This window comes from Thermobia domestica, chromosome 15, assembly GCF_964235325.1.
Source record: "Thermobia domestica chromosome 15, izTheDome1.hap1.1, whole genome shotgun sequence".
NCBI classification, from domain to species: domain Eukaryota; kingdom Metazoa; phylum Arthropoda; class Insecta; order Zygentoma; family Lepismatidae; genus Thermobia; species Thermobia domestica.
The window spans coordinates 74308740-74329918 of NC_137468.1; the positions used below are offsets into that span (position 1 = coordinate 74308740).

At 34.5% G+C, this 21179-nt stretch overlaps 1 protein-coding gene across 2 annotated transcripts in view; it reads right to left on the minus strand.

Moving 5' to 3' along the window:
- Window positions 1-21179, minus strand: part of LOC145671084 (solute carrier family 12 member 9) — a 107786-nt gene that overhangs the window by 21902 nt on the left and 64705 nt on the right. For both annotated transcript variants that reach the window (XM_081739827.1, XM_081739829.1), the window contains exons 7-10: window positions 16999-17268; window positions 12775-12982; window positions 7749-7947; window positions 3295-3537 (exon numbers count right to left, since the gene is read on the minus strand). In XM_081739827.1, the coding sequence (XP_081595953.1) occupies window positions 3295-3537; window positions 7749-7947; window positions 12775-12982; window positions 16999-17268 (920 nt within the window). The remainder of the gene's footprint in view (window positions 1-3294; window positions 3538-7748; window positions 7948-12774; window positions 12983-16998; window positions 17269-21179) is intronic.

Below are 21179 nucleotides of genomic sequence, written 5' to 3' on the forward strand. Positions count from 1 at the left end.
AGGAACTGTCATGTTGTAAAGAGTGTCATCCTTGTTTGCAGTCCAGGAGTCAACCAAAAGCAAAACACGATCCTTAACGATCCAAAAGTAAAACTGTAGCTCCCGTCCTTTATACGTCACTATCATCCCATAGAAGGCAATAGCAAACCACCATGGGTTCATCCAGCCCTGGGACCTTCAGGTCAAAACTTGCCTTCGGGCAGAACACCGATCATCATCATCATCATCATCATGGAACGATGCTTCCAAACGCTTTCGTTTCTGTGTTATCATGTGCACCCCCTTCACTTTCATGTCTATATTTGTCATCCCTCATGTACATTATTCACTCACGACTATCGTTAAACCTTTTTACGCACGTGTACAGAGTCTTTTCAATTGCCTTTTGTGTTACTAATATTTTTCCTTGTGCATGAATTGCTATACTGTGCTATACCTTCCATATCAATGTTATGCAGGGCTGGCAACACTGCGGTCCGGATGGTAACCCTGATTATGATCTTTCTTCGTCCTTGATGCCCTTGTTACGTTTAGTTTCGTTCTTTTGGTTGACTTTCTTTCCCTGTTTGCACGAAATTAACTTTTCCCGTCATTCCTGACTTTCTTCAATTTTGCCGACATTCAATGTTTCCTCTTTCCTCGCTCCCCTCCCTATGGCCCTTAGCACCTTAAATTTCTGTGTTCTCCATATCTTTTCATGCTCAATCAGATGGCGTATGTCTGCATCTGATTTGCGCGACAACCATATGGTCCCTTACTTGTTAGATCGTAACCCATATAAGAATCCATTATTCACTTGCTCGAATTTGATATAGGTGACACCGAGCCCGAACGCACCGGGACGTTTCTTTAGTCATTGGCTACAATTTATAAGCTGATAAACGTAAGGACACTTAGTTATCTGAAGGCTTTCTGTTGCACGGAATACAAATCTATTACTTTTGCATAGACCACAGTAAAATGTACTGTGAATTATCCGATTTTAAGTAGCATTATTCATCATATTGGTTGAACCTAATCCGTTTTTAGTTCCGATTTTAAGTAGCATTATTCATTATATTGATTGAACCTAATCCGTTTTTAGTTTTCACAAACTGATTTTGCTAGATTCCGGCTTTGCTTCCTAAATCAAGGATACATTCGGGAAAAAACTTCCGGGGAGGAGGGTCAAAGAATTATTCTGACAATTTCTACAAAATGAAGTGTATCTACCGTTTTCTAGTACGAGAAAAAGATTTGGTTACATCTCGACCAAGTTAAAAAAAAAAAAAAAAGTCATTTAGTTGAATTCTGAAAACTCATTTTGTGAAAGGTTAATGATTTAAATGGAATGGAGGAACCTTCCGTTTTCGGATCAAAACAGCAATTTAGTTAAGTTCCATGCTTGGGAAGAGGCATTAAAGATTTAATATAAGTAACAGTGATTTATTAAGATACCGCTAAAGTGAAAACAGTTTTATTATTTGACTAACATCTATATATCTTTTTGTAGTTACGCAACAAGGGGGTAATTCCAGGATTGGCTCAAGCAATGTACAGCAGCACTGCCGAACATAAGAATAACACAACAGTTCGCTTATCCAGAAATCATAACTGCGAAGAACATAAGGTTACCTCGTGTTTTAGCTGTGCACAATTTGCAAACTCACTGAAATCCAATGAGAAAGTCTGAAGACACATTGAAGTTTTTTTATAATTTTAGGTATTAGTGTTAATTAATAAATGTAACGTAAATTATTTACGGTGTTCAGAGTAGTTTTTTTTCTTTTTTCTTAATGTTTTCCTACAATATTTCATCTTAAGAAGTAACAGATGACAAAATATTAAAAAAAAAAAGAATTAAACAAATACACAATATAAGGTAAATAACTGCTAACTGAACGTTAGCAACACATATAAATATACGCCAATACTAACTGGAAGTACTGCTGTGAGACTTAAAATTATCTTCAAATGCTCATTTATATTTCACGCACAAATCTCGAATGCCTCTTTGTCGTGATGGTTCAAAGCTCAAATCATATTCATATGCTCTGGTATAGGTATCCGGTGCAGGGGCGGATCCAGGGGAGGGGGCGATCGGGACGATCCCCCCCAGAAGAGGAAACTTTCTTATTTTATATATAAATAAAACCCATCCCAGAGTTTGGAGCTCTTAAAAGTAGCTCTAAGTAGCAGTATTACAACCTCCCCCTTCCCCAGAAGTTCGTCCTGGATCCGCCTCTGCTTCGGTAATAGTAAAGTAATTACAAAAATTTATAGATTTGGATACTATTTACAATAACATAAAATATCTATAGAGAAGTTTCCACCTGTTCTTGTGTTGACGTACAAATTATTATATTAAAAATAATAGTACACTACTTCAATCACTAATTAATTATTATGTATATTCCATTCAAAGAACTAAATAAGCCCAAATCTTCTATGGACAGTCGTTGAAAATTTTCCACAAAACAATTATTTCAAGAATTATGGGTCACCTTATAAAATGTGCCTCGAAATCACCATTGCCAAACCATATTTGTATCCAAATTACTGAGTTTTATAATACATTGACGATATATGTGCATGGACTAAAATTTTTCTACATGTATTTAATATTTAATTTTTGTTAATAGAATTTTTCGCAGTCTTTTCCAAGATTTCCTTTATCTTTGTTAAGGCTGATTCTTAGCTATTATATAACAGGCTTTATATACTGTTATATAATAGATTTGACAAGGAGCGCAGTGCTAAATAGCGAAGTCCTAAACCACGGCTTTTGAATTTTGTAGATGTTAAAAAAAAAAAAAGATTGAAACAGCATCTTTAGCATTTGAAGATAATTTCAATTTCACAGCAATACTTTCACTTTAGTATACTGATTTATATTACGGTATTAATTTATTAGTTATACTTGAGATAATTAAAATGGGAAAACGAAACTGATTATGAATTGTTATTGAAGAATTGGTATTTAGAAATACGAGATAAACAGGATGGTGGAAGGTAAAACAGGGAAAGAAATACTGCTACAGCTGGTAGACGGTATGAAAACGGACAACTGAGGATCGTAGTGCACAGAAGTTTCTTAATTGCAGCGGCAAATGATCTGTCAATGACTGCAGCCGTAAATGACCTGTCAGTGACGGCAGAATACTTATGATGATAATCACCTGTTACAGACTATTCCCCTTTGACATTGTTTTAAATATTCGGTTAACATTTTTCTTTTAATTGCTGAGAATCTGAAAAGTTGAAACATAACCGAAATATACAGGATGAATAAGTACATGACAGAAAAAAACCTACCTTTAAATGGTCTACTAGTGCTAACCAATGGGGATATTCTTCCATTGTCGGATCAACGTCAGAATCTAGAAAATCCCCTACTTTCACATGACCCAAAACGTACAATCCTCCTTTCTTCATATCGTTCACAAAATCAATCAAAGGGCATGACGATCGTGGATTTACAACCATTAGCAACATTTGCGGTCGCCAGAACTTCACATGATCCTTTCTTGAATCCAAAAGCAATAGATATTTTCTCACCTGCAATAAATTCAAATATTACAAATAGTACTACCTTAAGTTACCCTATTTCCTAGAATATACAAATTTACACAGAACTTCTGCTTATGGTGGACAACACAATGTTTGTGGATTCATTCGTGGTTTCTTATAATACTCATAGCTCACATCGTCTACGACTGGTTTTATGAGTACGAAGAGAAGTGTCACAGTTACCATGGGCTCCACAATACTGAGCCACTGTGGTCGGTGCTGAACACAAAAGTGTGAGCAAACTCTCTACCTTCATTAACGAAAATTGTCAATGTTTTGCAGGAAGAATGGTAAAGATTTCATTGAAAACCATTCAGGATCTTTATTCATCTATTCCGAGGAGACTAGAAATTGTTCTGTAAGCCAGAGATTGTCCTACACAATAATATTAATAAAGGCTTTTTGTACTTTTTGTCGGGTATCGGGTGTACTTTTTGTCAGGCAATGTATCTTTGCCCATTCATTGTATGGTTTAGTATCAATACTATTTATAATGTACAATCTTTCACTGAAATCTGCAAACTTCAAACAAATGGAAATAGCCATCTAAAGTGCAAAAGACCTCTTAACTTAATCAATACTCTCAGTGTTCAGCATGTTTTTATGAAAAACAAATCAACAAACCTTTTGAAAATAATATATTTACACCCTATCTGTATATAAAATACACTTTTTTGTCGATGAGTGTATAAGGTTATTAGATATAATTTCATTTGATTTTCTGTTTAGCGTCCCTTTCAGCAGCGAGGCTATATGAGACGTGGACCAACAGCTTAACGTGGGATCCAAACGTGAACTCCGCTGGGAATCGAACCCAGGTCTCCCACGCCAAAGGTTCGTTTGCTAACCGTTTAACCACGAAGGAACTCATAAGGTTACTAAAGCTGGGTTACTATTAATGCTGTATAGACTCGAAAGTTACGTAGGTGTGGTAGTAAACTTGGCTAATGAAAATAAATATTAACAGACAGATGCACTCCTAAAAAGCGCTACAAAGCAGAAAATAATTCATTACTATTATCTATTTTAAAAATTTTGAAATATATGCCAAAACAAAAATAAAATAAAATACAAAATAAATAATGTCTACTATAAAATTATAGTCCAAATGGAAATTTTATGAGGCATTAATTTTCTTTTAGATGATAGCAATTAATTGCTTTCTCTTTTTTTTATCGTTTTTTAAAATTATTTTCTGTTTTCTAAGGCCTCTTTTATTAGTTTCTCTGTTCCTTCTTGAATTTAGTTGTTCTTTTTTAAATGTTTTATTTTACCACTTTTTCGTTGCCCTGGTAGTTTAGGTGGAAAATCAAACTAAAGGAGGGCACTAACTTTCTATTGTGGTGTAATCGCAGTCGAGAAAAAAGTTATATAATTTTTAAATATTTTTTCATACAGGTTGAAGAACCAGAAATTTATTTATTTCTTGATGTTGAGGAGTTAGAAGAGACCAGAAATTTCCAACTAACAGTAAAATTCTAAATATTATTCTATGCTTCGTGACTTCTGTAGGTGAGTGGGTCATAACAGAGATAGGTTAAGAGGAATTAGACCACAGTTACACATTCATATAAAAGACTGCCGTAAATTTGCTTCGGGGTCCAGTCAGTACAGTGGAGAGGTAAGGCAGTTGTCTTTACAAGTCTTCGTCTTTCGAAGCATTGTGATGGATCTCTCCCGCTCATCAAAGGTTGGATCGTTTGGTCTCTTCTGCCAAGTATTAACGTAAGTGACAATCCTTCTCTTATTCTAGAATATGGATAAATGTTGAATTGTGATTTTTCAATAGGAAATGTTCAAGATTCTTATCATGTAATAGGAAATGTCTCTCATTTAAATCTCACTTTTGTAATTTAAATTAATTAGTTTTATATTGAATTTTATTATATTTCAATAAATCATTATGAATATCCTAGCAACCTTTCTTACATCATTTACATATTCACGTTTCCATAATTAAAACTAAAGGTGTAACTTATTAAGTAGTGACAGGAATTTTGGAAAACCTAAATTCTTTCCAAAATAATATGTTTACATTTATTAATGGCATTATGGCTATCAGAATTTTAATATTACACCCCATTATTAACCCCACAATATATAACACTGTCAGCCGTTGAACAGTTACATGGTCTTGTTTCGTAGACTACCATTAAACCCCACTGAAATTTACATGAAAACACCGCGGAAGCATACTCTTTCAGACACGGTAAATCAATAAACTTGTGGCACTTATGTCGAAATAATGAGCGAAAATATACACAATTAAGTCGGTTATACATATTATTAACTAAGTTCAGTAAGAGGTGCAGCTATGTCGAAGTAATGCATGAACATATACAAATAAAGTCGGTTATATACGTTATTAACAGTTCAGTAATTGAAGAAACCTATGTAGAAGTTATGCGTGAACATATACACAATGAACTCGGTTATATATGTTATTAACACAGCTGAGTAATTGGTGCACCCATGTCGAAGTTACGCGTGGACAAATCCACAACATACGAATCAACAAGTCGAACTGAGAGCTCTTCCATTTTTGAAGCCGGTTAATAAAATATCTATTAGTGCAAATAAAACAAAACAAAAACCTATGGCATAGGCAATGAAAACAATGTAGCGCTTGACATTGTATAAACGATTAAATCTAGAAAAATTAGAAGTATAAAATACTCACGAGTAACATTAATAGAGGAGCTTTTGTTTAATGAACATCTAAAGATAGTATCAGGAGATATTAACGAAAATTTTATGCTTTATCTCAATATAAGAACTTTAAGAATACTGATGTGCTTATTTCTTATATATGCAATATTTCAGAAAGATCACAATTAGAGAACGCGTGTCTCTGTAATCAAGAGTTCACTTATGAAAATTAAAGCAATTATTAGAGATTTATCAAAGAATCAAGTTTTAAACCACGCACAAATTTATTACTTATGGATATAAACCAAGAGTAAGATTTTTAAATATTAGTTTCTTGGGTTTAAAAACAAAAAAAGTTTGTTACATAATGAAACACTAACAGACAACATTGAAAAGAATGATCTATGCTGGTCTTATATAGTTCAAAACCTAATTACTGAAAGTCCCTTATGGTAGAACAACATAACGTATGTTATTATAAGCAGTATGCCTATTTTAGGTGGGGTTCTTAGAAACCATAACAGAAAAAAAAATCGAATAAAAGTTTTAAAAAATATATATCGCATTTTTATGTATTTTAATATAAAAAGAATAGTAGTATATGTATTTAATAATAGAGTTCAATTTGTAAATTTTGAATGATCCGGGGTTGCAAGAGGTGAACTTTCTTTTTATAATCTGTAATTTTTAATGTACAAAATTTGACAAGCTGTTGTATCTAGCTGATATGTCTAACACTGTAAACAAATATTTATTTATTTATAGCAGAACTACTCCTTCTTCGGTAAGATTTATGTAATATATCATATCTGAAAATAAAGAAATGAGTGAAATAAATAAATAGTTAAGAGTAACGTCATTGGTGTTGTCCTGTCAATATGGGTGAAATAAATAAATAAACATATTCACCGTTGCTCCTGTCAATTTCCGTGCCAAATGCCATGTCCCTTCTTGCCTAAACGTCATCGAGACTGTTATCAATCAGCTTAACGATCCCGAAAACTATGAACTAATATCAGTCATTTTGGACGTTTCCTTACTCCAATGACGATGGCGATTAAACTTAAGACTTGAATAGCTTTCGGAGTGTCACTATTTATTTCAGCGTTCCCGAAAACTATGAATTGACACTAACATCCGTCGAGAGCTCCATCATGGGTATAGGATTAGCTTACGCGCCTTTGGTGCAAGAGACCCGGATTCGATTCCCAGGAGAAGCTTATTTGGTCCGAATACCTCGTTAAGCAGCAGACCCACTTCTCATATAGTCTCTTTGCTGAAAGGGAGGCTAAACTTTAATCTACCGCAATTAATATCCGGTGTCCCACCACCATTGATATTTATCCTTACCTTTTATGCATACACTTTGATCTCCCAAGCCGTAAATCGAAAAAAGCGGCTTCGTACGTGATTAGATCCGGTACAGATCTATCTGTGCACAAAGTTTAATGGCTCTACGTGGCTCCTTTCTGTGTTAAAAGTTGATAAAAGACACACACACATTACCTAGGTATTTTATTATTATCATATAAAAGAGTATGTGATCTTACCTGGTGGAATATGAGAGCCTGACTGATTGATCCCCAATTAGCACTTCTTGTTGGAGAAAATATATGTAATACTATTATTAGAATCAAACACAATATAATGCTGGATGACGCATAGATTGTATTTATGATAAACATCATCACCAAAGTTCCAACAAGTCCAATTAATGCCGTATGCCACGTGAAATACTTAAAAGACGGCCTAAAAATAAAATAAAGTTATTAATTCTAAAAGAAAATGAATAATATTGCATAATTTAAATAAGTACAAAAATAAAACAAAAGTGGCTTATGAGGGAAATCACAACGATAAAAATTTAAATTTTTCCGCTACAAGCTAAGGAAAGAAGTTCACCTGATGGTAATAATTCTTGTATATAGTTTTCTGAAGTTGTACGAAGCTTTCTTTCCGTAGCTTGCAGCGATACAATTTAATTTTTTTATCGTTGTAACATCCCTCTAGAGCCGCCATTGGAAATAAGTAACAAAAGCTGATTTGATTTTTGAAAAACGAATAATTATACAAAAATATAACTTGCCTTTCATACACCTTTTAATTTTAAAACTTCTACCCGACGATAAAAGCTACTGGTACTGGAATTCAATTTATGTAACATATAATCGAAAAACTGCTTAAGAGTAAAACGATAAAGCTACTGCGGAAAGCAAACGATTTTGTCATTGAAGAAAACTTCTTTTCTATATATTAATGAAAAGAGGAAACAACCGATTTAAACTTTATTTTTACACCACAATCCTCTGTAGAGAGTGTTTGGCTGTTCTGGGAAGCAGACTGGGTGGCATAGTGGTTAACGCATCGATACGGTATGCCAAAGATCCCGGGTTCGATTCCCAGTCCAGTCAAATCAATTTTCACTCTGTAAGTTATTAAAACTTCTATTCATTTATAACAGAGTATCAGTTTAATTTCAGAAGGCAAATTAGCGCAATAATTAACCAACAAATATCTACAATGATGAGAAAATTAAGACTGCAATACATGTTTAAAGTACAGTTTTTAGAGTCAATTCGTATAAAGATTTAATGAGATGTAGGTTAAAATTCAGAAAATATATAACAGAGTGCACATTAAAATTCCAAAATAAAATTTCGTGACCTTTTCTTTAAGAAATCATAAAATTTCATAACATTCAAAAACTAAGAACAGTACTTATATTTTTAAACACTTATCTTTATCTTATTTCTACTTTCAAAGGCTGTTCCCAGGAGGGATAAAAATTTGAAGTCTTCTCACAGTTGAATAAACTGGTTAGATGCGTAGGTAGTTTCTACAGTGCTATGCTTTTTGCATCGCCACTGCTCAATGATGCCAGCTGAAAGAGAGTCTCAAGAGCGAATTTGGGTGCGAATTAGGCCGACTTTTCATGCATGAGATAGAACTGTGCTTTGCTTACGATTTGGTAGCGTCTACAGACGACCATAGACATTTTTGGCGGTGAATTTTGACGTTTAATAGAACAAAATTTTCTAGTCTCTACTTATACTTGTACAGATAACAATAATAATAATAATAATAATAATAATAATAATAATAATAATAATAATAATAATAATAATAATAATAATAATAATAATAATAATAATAATAATAAAGTAACCCAAAAGCTAAATTTCATGACTCTTTCTTGGCTTTCATGACTGTTTTCTGATTTCGTGACTTTCATGATCGATAGACACCCTGTATAAATACTGAGAACGCACTGCTTCTTGGGTTACCGAAAAGGAATACTGAATAATGCAAAGTCTACGGTAACACTTTGGTTCATATTGTTGGCGCTGTAAATCTGACAGAGTTATACTTTATTTTGTTTTGCAGTTTACTAACACTTCCTATTAAGTAATCTCTAGCGACCGAAGTTGATAAACGATTAGTGTTCTCTGTACTTCATAATCGGAAGGTCGTACGTCCACTCCTACTGTCTGCAAACATTCAGTTTCACTAGATAAATTTTGGGATAATACCTTTAAGTATACTCGTATATAATGTTACAGATTATATTTTTTACCTGTATATACAATGAGAAAAAGTTTTTACCTTTCTTGTTGTGTGGATTGTTTTAGTATTGCAGACATTTCGCCCACTGTTAGCTTAACCAGAGGATTGAAATTTTGGGAAAAACATCACCTTCTACTCCTCTTGTGTATTAGTTTTGACCAATAATTTATGTTGTTAAGTACAACTTTTCTTTATATTGGACCTAAAATCGGGTAGATTATAAATTTGTTGTAAAAACACTGAAAAAAATATTACTAACAGCCACTACAAACATCAAGACAATGGACTAGTAGTTTCATGTAATGTTTGCAGTGGCTTCACAACAAATTTATAATATACATGAATTTAGCACCAATATAAAAAGAAGACACTATTGAAAAACTTATTGCATAAAGGTATTGAATAAAGTTAATGCGTAAGTGTAGTGGAAGCTGAAGCTTTTCTCAAGAAATTTCAGTCCTCAGATGAACCCCACAGGCGAGAAGTGGGGAAATTTCAGTAATAACACAACAATTCACAACAACAAAGATAAATAAATAAATAAATAAGTAATAATAATAATAATAATTTTTGTTTCATTATACTCTTATAAACTTCCTTCTAAATTGTCTTGCCATTTTTCATTCTTGATTCGCTCCAGTCTTAATCTTGGAAAAGAATTTTACTTAAGAGCTGATGTACTTGGTAACAGCCTTGGTACCCTCACTAACACCCGTGCTTGGCAAGTTCGCCAGGCAAACGGAGGCGCATAGCGGTTTGGATTTTCCGAATAGTTATAGTTGACCGCTTGCTGTAATTGGCCAAACGAGACGCTTCAGCAGCGATACCCTCGAAGATATCATTGACAAAGCTATTCATGATAATCATAGCTTTGCTGGATATGCCAGTGTCTCTTCGTCGGCAAAAAATCTTTTAATTTGAATTTTAACATTACAAAAAAACTAATTTTTTCAATGTCATTTTAACTCATACATGATTTGCCACTCTTGAAATTGTAGTGTTTCAGTGTTTCATTTTTTTTAATACCCTGGCAGTTCCTTAAAACTAGTTTGTACTAGTTGTTCCGCCGAGCCATGGTTCCGCACGCTTGATTAAAAGCTCCTATTACTATCTTTTTAGTTTGCCCACCACCCACCCCAATCCCCATACCAGACTTATCCAATTATTCAAGAACTTCATTATACAGACAAGCAATAGCGCAGGTAAATACAGCTATTAGCACGACTGTTTATTATTAGGATATTAAACTCAGATATTTGCGTTTATTATTAGGATATTACTCCTCGCCATTCCTATGCATAAGTTCCTGAGTATTAATGCATGGCCTTATACATTCCCAAGCTCATACTCTTTAAAAGGTAATAACTTTTGTAATCTGTGATAAACGTTATTACAAGATTATTGAAGAGAATATATAGATGGAGCAAAGAATCTCACAACTGTATGAAACTGAAAATAATTGATATTAATGATTCTGTTATATTTATATGAGAAGCAGTCAAATTAAAACCGAACACATGCGAAAAGGTAGCAATGGATTTTTTAAAAGAAAAATTGAAAGTAACTGTCAGATGCGTTAATACATTTATCCCACTGGGAGACAAGACAATCAATTCCAGTCTTGTAGGAGGAGTTAGGTCGCTGGCGGATCCACAACCTCACTCACTCTTGCATTTCCTCGTCCGACTGAAACCGACGTCCACGAATGTCTTTCTTCAGGTCGCCAAAAATGTGAAAATCACAAGAGGAAAGATATGGGCTGTACACAGGATGTCGAAGTGTTTCTCAGTCAAAGCTCTGAAGCGTATCTAGCACCAGATTGGCAGTATGTGGACGGGCATTATCATGCAAAAGAATGATTCCCTCCGACAGTATTCAAGGGTGCTTTACTCTATGGCTCGTCTTAGTTTCTGCAAAGAGTCTTCATAGCGTTTCGCATTTATTGTGGTACCACACTCGAGGAAGTCAACAAGCAGAAGGCCCTTGCAGACGAAGAAGAAGGTCATCATGACTTTACCGGAACTTGTGTGAACAGCTTTGGATTTCTTTGACGGTGAAAAATTGGGGTGTTCTCATTGTTGACTTTGCCGTTTGCTCTCGGGCTTAAAATTCTTGCACTACGTTTCGTCCCCTGTGACGTTATAGGACAGAAATATACTCTTCCTCGTGGTACTGCTGCAAAGCATCAGACATGAAGCCATTCTGTCAATCTTTTGTCCCTCCGTCAGTTGATGCGGAACGCACTTCGCACATTTTTTTTCGGAACTGTAGGTGTTCTTTGATAATGGTATACACGGAGCCATAGCTATTTCCGACCTGAACACAAATTTCTTCCGCTGTTATTCGTCAGTTTTCTCGGACAAGAACATCAATCCGTGCAGTCACATCAGGGGTAATGGATGGGCCTTCCTGGGTGGTAATCGTCTTGCAGTGATGGGCGTCCTTCTCGGAACGTCTTATGTCACTCCTGCACATTTGTCAGTGCTACGCAGTGTTCGCTATACACAGCAGACATATGTGACGATGAGTTTTACGTGTGCCAACACCCTCAGCTACCAAAATAAGAACCACACCTCTCTGCTTTTTTTTTTTTTTTTTTTTTTTTTTTTTTTTTTTTTTTTTTTTTTTTTTTTTTTTTTGCTTGCCTTCATTCTAATGCTGGACACGAAACACTTTTCACCACGCTCACCTACAGAGCAACAGATCAACAATCGTGTGTATCTGTGAGTTGTTACTATGTATTTCTCCTCTCGAGAGATGGCAGTACCGATAAGTAACAGCAGTGTTGCCAACTTTTACGAGGAATGTATTTTACAGAGGGTGTTCTGTTTTCATTTGACTGCGCCTCATACATTACATTGTTTGATTAAAAGTAACAAACTTGCATTTTCAATTTTCTTTCCAAAGTTAGCTTTATGATTAGCTTTATTACTTTTCAGAATGGTAGAAGAAATGAAACTGATATAATAAGAAAAAGGAAAAAAAAAGAAAAACAAAATAATTGACATATACCTGAAATTGGGAGCCGATGCAAGTTCAAGTCCAAGACATGCCAAATTAGTTGCAAGATACGAGAGCAAAAATAAAACAGAGTTAACTTGGGCTATCACGTTCAGGGAACCAATAATTAAAATTAGTTCAACAAGGAACCAAGACACGAAGACAGCTGCAATAGGATTTCCTCTTCGTGTACCTCTCACAATGAAATGCAAGAGGAAACCTGAAAAAAAGAACTATTTGCTGGAATAGGACAGTCTATTAAAGTTTTCAAATTGATAAAGCAATTGCTTTTTATATACATAGTTTTAACTAACACATCTTAACGGTGTTGAGTACTTATGCCATTTTTGTTTTTCTTTTTTTAGTTTATTGATTTATATGGAGAATTATTTTTTCTTTGAAATTAACTGGAGTTTTAATGGTGTATTTTACGGATTTCTTCTTCAAATCTAGTTAAATGTCCCTTGCTTTTTAAAAAAAAAAATGAGCTTGGATTATTTCTTAAAATTTATTTTCTTTAAATCTGATTATTAAAGTTTTATATATAAGGGCTGTCCAGAAAGTCCCAGACGTTTTGGCCTATCGCAGCAGTGGGCGGGGCTAGAGTTGCCATCTTGATGTCAGAACGTTGCCACATTCAGTACGCATCCAGCTGTGGTAACGTGAGGACCGTGATGCTCTTACTGTGCTTTCTATGACGTGTTACAATGCGCACTGTAATAGAAAATCCCGCCTCTTGTGAGGTGCGGTCTGTGATTAGGTTTTTGTTGGTAAAAAAAAAAAACACCAGCCAATGACATCCATTGCCAACCGTGTGAAGTGTACGGACATGGGATGATGACATTTTTCACGACAACGCACGTCCACATACGGCCAAGTGTACCCGAGAGCTTTTGGATGGTTTTGGATGGGAGGTGTTCCATCATCCACCATACAGCCAGGATTTGGCGCCGAGCAACTACCATCTCTCCTCAGCGATGAAGACATGGCTAGCTACACAACGCTTTAATACTGACGTCGAACTGCATGCCGGTGTAAGTCAGTAGTTGAAATCGCAGGCGGCAGATTTCTGCTGCGACAGTATTGAAAAACTTGTGCCACGGTATTGTAAGTGCCTTAATTTGCATCGCGATTATGTGGAAAAATAGCGTAAGAGTGTATCTTTCAAATGTATATAATACAATTTGGTTTGTTCATTCTGTTACTTTTTTATTTCAAAACGTCTGCTACATTGTGGACAGCCCTCGTATAAAAATTATATTTTCACGAAATAAGGAAAATATATATAAATTTGAAAAATCAGTAAAATTAACCAGCGCGATTCCAATTCATTTCAAAAGAATCAGAAAAATAATTCTCCATATAAATCAAAGCACTAAAAACAAAAGATTTGGCAGGTATTGTCATATTTCCTAACTGACAAACTGCTAAAATCTTAAATTTTTTATACTGATTATTCCAGTATTTTGAAAATTAAAAATAAATAAATAAAATAAAATTGAAAATGGTCTTAAGAGAAATTTCTAATTTTGAAAAAACAAAAACAAAACAAACAAAAAAAAAAATGGACATTGCACTACACACATCCTAAACCTGTAGAAAACATATCATCAGTTCACATAACAGCAAATTATAGTTATTAATACTTAGTAAAACTGTGTTGTCTAGATTATAATGTTAAATTTTCAATGCAGTATACGCATCCATAACTTATTATTATTTAATAATAATAATAATAATAATACATACATATATACATACACATAAAGTAATTGTCTGAAGTCTGAATACACTACTGACTTTTCAGAACTTTCCAAATAAAAGACATTGTTTCTATACAAAACTCTGTTTATTGATCTTGTTTTGTAAAATAAACAACATTGTTTATGTAAGGATACAAAATGCATATTCTGTTTACATTGAGACACACTTATTGAAGAAAACTACTTTACAGTAAATAGTTAACTAACGAACAGAAAACTAACATCACGCTTTGTCTGCTAATGCATCGTTTCAATAACATCTAGTGGTGTTTGTACGAACTCTTAACAAGACTTGTACGTTTACTCGACAAATGTTGTATTTGTGCTATTCAATCATTTTGTACATATATGTGTACAATTGGGTACAATTTGTAGTATTCGATCATGCTGTTTTTATTCGAGTGAACCAGTAAAATGCTGTGAATAACGTGCAAGCATTATACAATGCGGAGAAAAATAGTGAATTAAGTGTCCAATGACGTGCTCAAGTGGTTATTTTAAGAAAGAAAAGTTGTTATCCGCAGAAAATCGGTCAATAGTTGCAGATATCAGTTGGGCAAGTGCATCATTATCTTGAAGGCAGACAAACTGGTGTAAATATTGCACGGAAACAAACTGGTTGTCCAGAAATAATAACTTCTCGCAAGAACAAATTCACTAGGACTACAAGTAAGCGGATAAATATTTAACCACTTCGGAAGAGCAGCTCCCAATCACTATCAGATAGAACCGTGGACCGAAGCCTGCATATTTTTGGTCTTGGGATGCCATTACAGTAAATAAACCATTTTTTCGAGCAGAAAACATTGCAAAATGATATCTTGGGCAAAACATAAAGACTGGGCAGATGAATAACGGCAGAGTGTATTCTGGATTGACAAATCTAAATGTCAAATTTTCAATTTCCAATACCAAATGTTTGTGCGTCGCCCTTCCGGAAAGCACTTTCATCTCGACTGTATAATACCTATAGTAAAATACGGAAAAGGCAGTGTTACTGTATGGGAATGTTTTAGAGGCTATTAAGTTGGAGATTTAGATCAAATCAGTGGAATAATGGACAAAAACGTGTATCAAACATCTAAGTGAGGCTACAATGCCACTAGGAACACGGCGTTTGATCCGTAATTCTGTACTGCAACAGGATAATGACATTCTTCCCAATTAAACAATAATTATCTGCACAGCAAAGGAAACGGCTCACATTGTCACAAAAATGGAATAGCCGCCAGTCTCCGGATTTGCTACACACCGAGCTCCTCTGGGATGAACTTCACATGACAGTCCGTGAACACATGTCAACGCATACTGAAGATCTCTTGAAGACTCTTCAAAGCTGCTGGAGTCGCATAGCTTTGCAAAAGTTGTATAAATTCATGAAACAAATACTTGGAATTGGTAAGCTCTTATCAAGGGTAAGGTTCAGCACTCAAAATGAATGCAAACTTCATTTTTTTTCAATGGAAACAGAACAGTGTATTTTCATTTCCTTACGTGAACAATGAGTTTATTTTGCAAAACAAGTCCAATAGATATGGGTTTATATGAACACAGTGTACCTTGTGTGGAAAATTCTTAAAAATTAGAAATGTACTCAGACTTTTGATGATGATTATATATACACATTCATCTCGTTGTTAGAAGTTTGAAGGAGAATTCTCTTGGCTAGCAGTCTGGAAAAGTAATTACTCAGGGAACCAAACATAATTCCTATTTCTATTTCAACATCATCACCCAGAATTAATCAATTTTATTACTATATAGTGGGACAGTATGGTAGAATTCCAAACTATGAGAATTTAACCCTTTATTTGGCGCTGTTGCTCTCAAGCAACATCGCATGCTATTGCGTTATCCGCATGAATTATAACTTCAGTGATCATTTCATTGGCAATATTGCTTTCATACAATATTCATATATCTGATTTGCGGGACGGACGCTTCTTTAGATACTTCTAATCTTCGTCAATAGGAAACAGTCAAATTTAGTATTGCAGAAGCTTTATCTCCTGCGTTCCGCGATTTTTCTTTTCTTGCTCTGTAGGAAAATATTTCAACGAAACTGTTGCTAATTACTGAGAGTGTTCTTATGATATTTTACCATAATAGGGCAATGCTGTTCAGTAGCTATACATAAGACTTATTTTATGACAATGTTGGTTTAAAATAAACATCCTGTATTTTGTAACCAAAGTACAAAAATACTTTTAAAATTACGAAATTATGATCAGGAAGACATAAATGCAAACTAAATATTTTAAATGTAATGCTATCAATGCTTGCCAATTAAATGGTTAATATTGGAACCAAAAGTGGTAAATTATTACTTCCGGTTTAAAAAAAAAAAAAACTTTCAATTTAACGCCCCACGATTCTACCCTTTAGGCTAAAGGAGACAATGATTAAGCATTTTCTTATACCAGAGAATACCAACACACTTGCTATGAATATCTATACACACTTCAATACTCACCGAACACATCATCCTTTGCTAGAGCTTCCAAGACGCGACTCGATCCAATCAAATTACTCAAACTAGCTGAAAATGTTGCAGTTAATATTCCTATGGTTACAAATGGTGGCCATATATTGATAGGCATCATAAATATATAATTATTTTGTAAAAGTTCTCGTGAGCAAGATGCGGCAGTCAGTAGTGACATAATAAGATAACAGAGGAATGTGAATCCTACCGCTGACAAAGTTCCACGTGGAATGTTCCTCGCCGGGTCTTTTAATTCGCCTATAGGAAAGAAAAGAAAATATTACTATTTTCCTAAAATTATATATTTTTAATCATAACTATCATCATTTTTAGTTTAGCCATGATGTCATATATATCGAGAATGTCATAGCTCTCACAGTTTCTTCAATGTATTTTTTCTATTTTCAATGGAAGTTATAACCGGCTTTCAATTTGGATAGTCCTTTCCAAGTTCTACAATTAAAGCCTTAAATCGGGATGACAGATAAAATTTTTACATCACAGAACAGTAAAAAAGTTAGGACCTCTATATGTAAGCTCAAAATGTTAACGTATTTTAATTTTACAATGACATAAAAGATCTTTTGTTACTCTATCTGTAAACTGACAACGTATTAGGAATAGATCAAAATAGGTACATTTTCATAAAGTTTAACTTTCAACTAAAATAAGAACAGCTGACTTATCTTTGTATCTCAGAATTTCACCTATTTACTGGGTAATTTCGACCCTCTCGAAGATCTTGATCGTGATCAATTCTGATAGCAACACTGGAAACCTGATTACTTTCATGTAAATCTACTGTCCTTATATAGTAATACCCGTAGCTTCAATCAGTAAATATTCATTTGAATGTTTACTACTGGAAAAGTTAGCATTAAACTGTCGTGTATTGTAATTAAGCTAATTCTACCAGGCTGATTACAATTTGGCAATTTAAAGCTCACCTGAAGAATAATAAACTGCAAACACTTCAGTGAAATACCGTAATATTCAGAAAAATATGTAACTTAAACTCCCAAATGTAGAGATTACATTATGCCAAAGTAATCGTTGACAGATTCTAGCAACTGTTATGTTGTGGTGTTCTGTAAGGGTCTATAATGAGATGACCGAAGTTGACCAAACAGCACAGGAAACTACCCTTCCGTACCTTGTTATTGTAAATACGTATTTATGGATAAAAATCCCAGCCCTTGTCCAAGTTTCCTTTAGGAATGTATTTGAATATTTTTATATCATGAAAAAAAAAAAAAATCATTCCTTAAATTTCGATAAAGGGAATGTGAATAAGGGTTAGCATTTTATTAATAGCCTTATCCACAAATACAATGTTACAATAACTAGAGATAGTTTTATAGACTGCTGCTATTTGGTCATCTTTGGTCATCCTCCTTGCAGACCTAAAAAATAAATAAAAATAAAGCAACTGTTAGAATCTAGAAATGGTTACTTTGGTATGACGTAATCTCAACATACTAGTAAAACTTGTATTTCGGGAATAGTATTTGTCAATTTACGTTGCAGATATATATATATATATATATATATATATATATATATATATATATATAGTAAAACCTGTGAGCTTGGCCACCTGCTTATCTTGGCCTGGTTCGCGTTGAACTTGCATTTTCCCATAACACATTCGTTACTTATTACTCTAAGTTGACCACTTGTCTATCTTGGAAGTTGGCCACATTGAAGGAATGTTTGCCCTATGATGCTAATGATAAATTTACCTGCGAATCTTGGCCACGCAAAATACCGTTTTGTTATTTTTCTTAACTCTTTTGTATTCCCATATGACAGGCAGATGTTCTGTATTTGTAACTGGAGACAAAGGAGCATGGATTCCCACGATTTTTTCTTGGAGGTCAATGACTAGAACACTACCCTTATAAAGGGTTGGTGAAGGAAGATGTGAATATGAAAAAGCACGTACAGGAATTGAGGAAATGTTACACGTATTTGTTTACCCTATCTGTTTTGGAAAAACCATTAGCTATATCAGCTCCTTTCATCAGTGGGGAGCTTAAGTAATTCCGGAAAATTCTCAAGGTTAAAGCTAACCATGTCAATTGTCAAGTATTGGCACCTGACGGCTTGTGGAAAGGTAGCGAAAGTTTGGAAATACGAATTCCCATAAGATTTTCTTAAAACATATTTTGCTCCGAGGAAACACTTGTAGCTCATTAACAAGAAGTAGTTAACTACAAAAATTAGAACGTGTATATGTGCTAAAAAGAATAAAAAAAATAAAAAAGAATAAAAGAAGTACGTTTAGAATGAACCACGATGAATAAATTTGTATAATAACTGATTTGCTATTTTTTCCAAAGGTATCTACAGAAAATATTTGTCACTGTCGAAAAAAAAAAGACAGGTAAACTCCACATAAATTGTTCAATTTATAATTTTGCTTTTCTTGTTTTCAATCTGAAATGAAATCTTTACGTCCCACGTTTATGCCGGGTAGGCTAAAGGAAACGGTGATAATGAGAAATGAGTAAAATGGTGGAATGAGGAAAGTGGGAGAACCCCGAGGAAACCCACGCACACGGTATCTGTCCACCACAAAGTCCACACGGCGCGAACTGGGATCGAACCAGGGACCCCAAGCACCGGAGGTGAACACTCTCCCACTGAGCCAATGCGGCTCCAAATAATAATAATAATAATAATGTTGATGATAATGATGATGATGTGGTGGGACTGGTGGTGGTGTTTAAGCTGTAAACTTTATAACTTTCTAGTGAAAAACCAGCAGGCAGAATTAACGTGAATAGTTGCAGAGTCTAACAGTTTACTATTTAACTTTCCTATAAGTGCTGTTAATGTACTATACCTAACAAGGAAACGAAATACAAAAAAAACCTTTCGAAGACATCTCTTCCCCAACAATTTCGATAAGGTTAAGATGGTAGTTAAGATATTGTAATATCATTGCATACTAATGATTCTTAAGGGGTTTCGTATAATCATTTGATAACAACGTATTAATTTTTTAACATCTAGTACAACCTTAAAAACTAGTGTGTTTACTTTCGTATAAATGTTCTAGCCTGTATTATACACTTGTGTTTTCCAGGTAAATTATTTGTTGATTGGTTGATTTGGAGTTCAACATCCTATTCAGCACCGAGGCTATGTGAGACACTGACTTACAGCTTAGGCCGGCCGCACATTGATTAGTGGCAAGACAGCTAAGCCGAGGCAGGAGAGAATGCAGAGAGAGAGAGACATGAGTGTAAGGATCGCCTGTCCCAAACATATATTGGAAAGGCCTCTGTCTAACAGGAGCTCGAGTGAATATGCAGCACGAAGCTTTGTTGCAGTGCTCACAGTACTGCGCCGCGGTTCATCTACTCTGTCCTCTGGTCAGGTGTGGCCAAACTTAACTAACATTACAATCTAGAGCTTCCCGCTTTGTCTGACGGATAGTAAAGCTTCTTTTCTCCTGGCAATGTTCCCCTCACATAAGTCTACGTACGAGCTCCTTCGTGCCTATATGGTTAGCATACGCATCTTTGGCGCGGAAGGCCTGGTTTGATCCCCGGTGGGAATCAGGTATATCGGATCCCACATTAACCTGTAGATCCACGTTTCGTATAGCCTCGGTGCTGAACTCCTCCACCGAACAGAGCTCTAAACAATATCTTTATGCACATAACCATACATATGCACAATCAAAGTGCTACTTTGTCCCGAAATAGGCGGTTCCTTTTTATTTATTCATCTACTTTGTTTTTCACTTCCCTTCATTGCTTCTTTCTTCAGATATACTGGAACTATACGTTCCATTTACACAGCATATTGATTGTTAATAATAATAACATAATAAATACAATTAATTTTACGCTGCTTCTGGAAATACTTAACCAAGGAAGCTCAAGGTCTAGGTTTACTAATATATTTAGTTTGAAGATGCAAACCATATATCTAAATATATAAAAACCATATAAAAAGTAAGAAAGGAAAAAATCATGGACAGTAGTACTGTATGCAGCAATATCAGATCACCACAAGCTGATAAGTTCCAACTTGTAGCAGATATTTAACGACGATAGTAATACTAAATTATTTTGAAATTTCAGAATCAAAAGTAAACGAAAATAAAATACGTTAATATCAATATTATCAATAAGAAAAATGTACCTGATAACAAA